This window comes from Chrysochloris asiatica, unplaced genomic scaffold (assembly GCF_000296735.1).
Source record: "Chrysochloris asiatica unplaced genomic scaffold, ChrAsi1.0 scaffold00117, whole genome shotgun sequence".
In the NCBI taxonomy this organism is placed as follows: Eukaryota; Metazoa; Chordata; class Mammalia; order Afrosoricida; family Chrysochloridae; genus Chrysochloris; species Chrysochloris asiatica.
Genome location: NW_006408635.1, coordinates 7,100,146 through 7,103,539, shown reverse-complemented (window position 1 = coordinate 7,103,539; position 3,394 = coordinate 7,100,146). Strand labels below are relative to the sequence as shown.

Genomic DNA, 3,394 nt, shown 5'->3' with positions numbered 1-3,394 from the left:
AAGCGGCCGTGGAACGAGGGATATCATTGCTGATGTCCGATGGATCTTGGCTGAAAGCAGAGACTATCAGAAAGATGTTTACCTGTGCTTTATTCAGTACGCAAAGGTTTTTGATTGTGTGAATCATGACAAGCTCTGGATAACATTGTGAAGTATGAGTATTACGGAACACTTCATTGTGCTCATGAGAAATCTGTACATGGACCAAGTGGCAGTTGTTTGAACAGAACATGGGAATACTGAATGGTTTAAAATTAAGAAAGGTGTGCGACATTGTTTTATTTTTTCGCCATACTTATTCAACCTGAATGCTGAGTAAATAATACCAGAAGCTGGGTTCTATGAAGAAAAACGTGGCATCAGGATTGGAGGAAGAGTCATTAACAACCTGCGATATGAAGATGATACAACTTTCCTTGCTGAAAGTGAAGAGGACTTGAAACATTTACTGATGAAGATCATCAAAGAGCACAGCCTTCAATATGGATTACATCCCAATGTCAAGAAAACAAAATTCCTCACCACTGGACCAATAAACAACATCCTTATCAACAAAGATTGAAGTTGTCAAGGACTTCATTCTTCTTGGATCAACTATCAACACTCAATGGAAGCAGCGGTCAAGAAATCAAACGATGTATTGCATTAGGCAAATCTGCTGCACAAGACCATTTAAAGTGTTGAAGAGCAAAGATGTCAGCTTGAGGACTAAGCCCTGGTATTTTCAATAATCTCATATGTATGCGAAGAAATAAGGAACCCCGTAGAAGAATTGATGCATATGAGTTGTGGTGTTGGAGGAGAATATTGAAAGTGCCATGGACTACCAGAAGAACCAATAGATCCGTTTTGGAAGAAGTGCAGCCAGAGTAGAGTGCTCCTTGGAGGCCAAGATGGTCAAACTTCATCTTTCATACTTCAGACATATTGTCAGGCAGGACCAGTCGCTGGAGAAAGGTGGAGGGTCAGAGAAAAAGAGGAAGATCCCCAGCAACATGGATTGGCCAAGTGGCAGCATTGATGGACTCAAGCGTGGCTACAGTAGTGAGGTTGACCCAGTATTGGGCAGTGTTTCGTTCTGCTGTGTATACGGTTGCTATGAGTTGGTACCGACTCGATGGTACCTAACAACAACACTAATCGGAGAAGCACTTGGGTCTATGACCCACTGGAATTCAAATGCCATGATTCTTTTTGATAGCTGACCAACTACAGGCATAAAGAATAAGTTTCACATTTGTAATTCCTCACAGATAATGTCTCTATAGAGTAAAAGACAACAAAAACATGAACAAAACCCTGCCCATCTAGCTAATCATGTTGTATAACTTTGCTCATATGAGGCTGCTCCGAAGAGTCAGCAGAACTCCATAATCTTTTCATTTCATGTTTCCACAAAAGGACAGAAGACCCCTCATTCTTAAACATTCCAAACAGTTCCAGCTGACTACAGAAAGCTTTGTCTCCTGGGTCAGGAGTGGCTAGGTTCCGCAGGGTAGTTGGGCCTCAGGCATGCTGCCCCATTGGTGGTGTCTCCAGTGAAGGTCTACCATCCTGTTACCTTGTGAGCGCCAATGATGTCAGGGAAGCAGCCTAAAAAGCCTTTGTATTCATGATTGCATTCCATCAGGTAGTGGAGATCTTTCTTTGGCTGTAAAGAGACAGATACACATTGGCTGCTATTAGCAGAGGAATTCAAAAACAGAAGGGAAAGAAAAACCACTATTCTTTCTTGAGTTTTTAGATACGGAACTCCTTCAGAAAGGACACTCAATTATTGAGTGTTCAACATTCAGTCTAGTTTCCCTAAAAGAATCCCAAGACTGCTATGCACCTAGTCCACTTATCAACTAGCTCCTATTCCACCATTTCGCATTTACAACAACAGCAAAAAAATCTCGTACCCGACTACACTGCGCATTAACAAGGTACATCTGGCCTTAATGAATGCCGAGGAGGGAGACGAGAGTAACACTGGCTGTGATGATAGAGGTTATGCGTCAACATGGCTGCTCCGAGAGTCTCAGAGATTTGGCAGTTACGTAGTGATGCAATTTGCCAGTTATATAATGATGTGATTGCATAATGCTGACTTTCACATTAACAACCAGGTGTCTGATTGAGGAGTGGGTGTATTCTGAATCACGTGTTGCAAAGAAACTGATAAAATACCAGATAATTTTTTAGGTTGATGTTAAAGATTTTGAGGTAGTCCAAAATATGAGTAATAATTGTGTGTGTGTGTGTGTGTGTTTGTGGGGAAATAATGCTGTTATGCTTACAAATAAAATTTGTTATTATAGTTTAATGTCTAGCATTAGCAGAGAATAGAAAAATACAAAATACAGAATTTATAAATGGCTACTTTAGTAGTTTCCAACTTCTGTGAATATAATTTTTAACAGGCATGTTAAAACAACACCCCCACCCCACGCCCACTGCCATCAGGTGAACTGTGAATCACAGTGACCGCTGTCTTGGGCTTCCAAGGTTGCAAACCCTTATAGGGGCAGACAGCTTGTCTTTCTCCTGTGGGACAGCTGGTGGGCTTGAACTGCTGAACTTGTAGTTAGCAGTCCTATGTCTAGCCACTAGGGCTCCTCAACAGCGATGTTACAGTTTAAAAATGAATATATCTTGAGCAAATATCAGGAGAGGAGCTAACGACCATTATCTGTAGGTGTTTCCAAGACTCTTTCCCAATGTCTGCTTCTCTGGCTTAATTTTTTTTTTATCTCTGACATCTCCAGAGAGACTGAGGCAAGACACACCCTACACTAATCATGACTCATTAACATAATAAGCCCAGCCCACCCCCATACGGGATTATAACCAAAGGCATGTTCTTATGAAGTGCTGCCAAGCCTGTCCCACTCATAGACAGCAGAAGGCCTCATCTTAGTTCCGGAGAGCGGCTGGTGGGCTAGAACCCCCAATCTGTGGCTCCAAGTCCAGTGTGTATCCTCTTGAGCTCTCCCTACCAAAGGCATGGAAGTTATGATTCACAACGGACATTTTTGGGGGGCACACTTTGATCTAGAACAACATACATAAACATGTGCTTCCTGAAGTTACATGAAGAAATATTTTTAGGATTTGAAACAACTGAGATGATTATTCCCTCTAAAGGAAAGTAACTATGTTTGTTGTTTTGTTAAAAAAAAGAAAAAGAAAAGAAGACTAGAAATTGGACTATTCAAGACTCCATAAGAACCATCCGATGTAAGAAAAGACCCACTCCGTGCCCGTGACTGTACCCCGTGACTGCACCCCCACGGCTGTACCAAGCTCTGGGTACTCACTAGCAACTGGATCCTGAGAACCACACAAGGTAGACATTACCACGGCCAGTGGTGGTGGCTGTGTGCCGTGAACTGACTCATAGTGACCCTGT

The 3,394-nt window shown here is 42.1% G+C and overlaps 1 protein-coding gene across 1 annotated transcript in view; it reads right to left on the bottom strand.

Moving 5' to 3' along the window:
* The window catches only part of SNX9 (sorting nexin 9), a 177,616-nt gene that overhangs the window by 7,560 nt on the left and 166,662 nt on the right, over positions 1 to 3,394 (bottom strand). Inside the window, exon 19 of the mRNA XM_006868478.1 lies at positions 1,562 to 1,651. Coding sequence (XP_006868540.1) covers positions 1,562 to 1,651 — 90 coding nt within the window. The remainder of the gene's footprint in view (positions 1 to 1,561; positions 1,652 to 3,394) is intronic.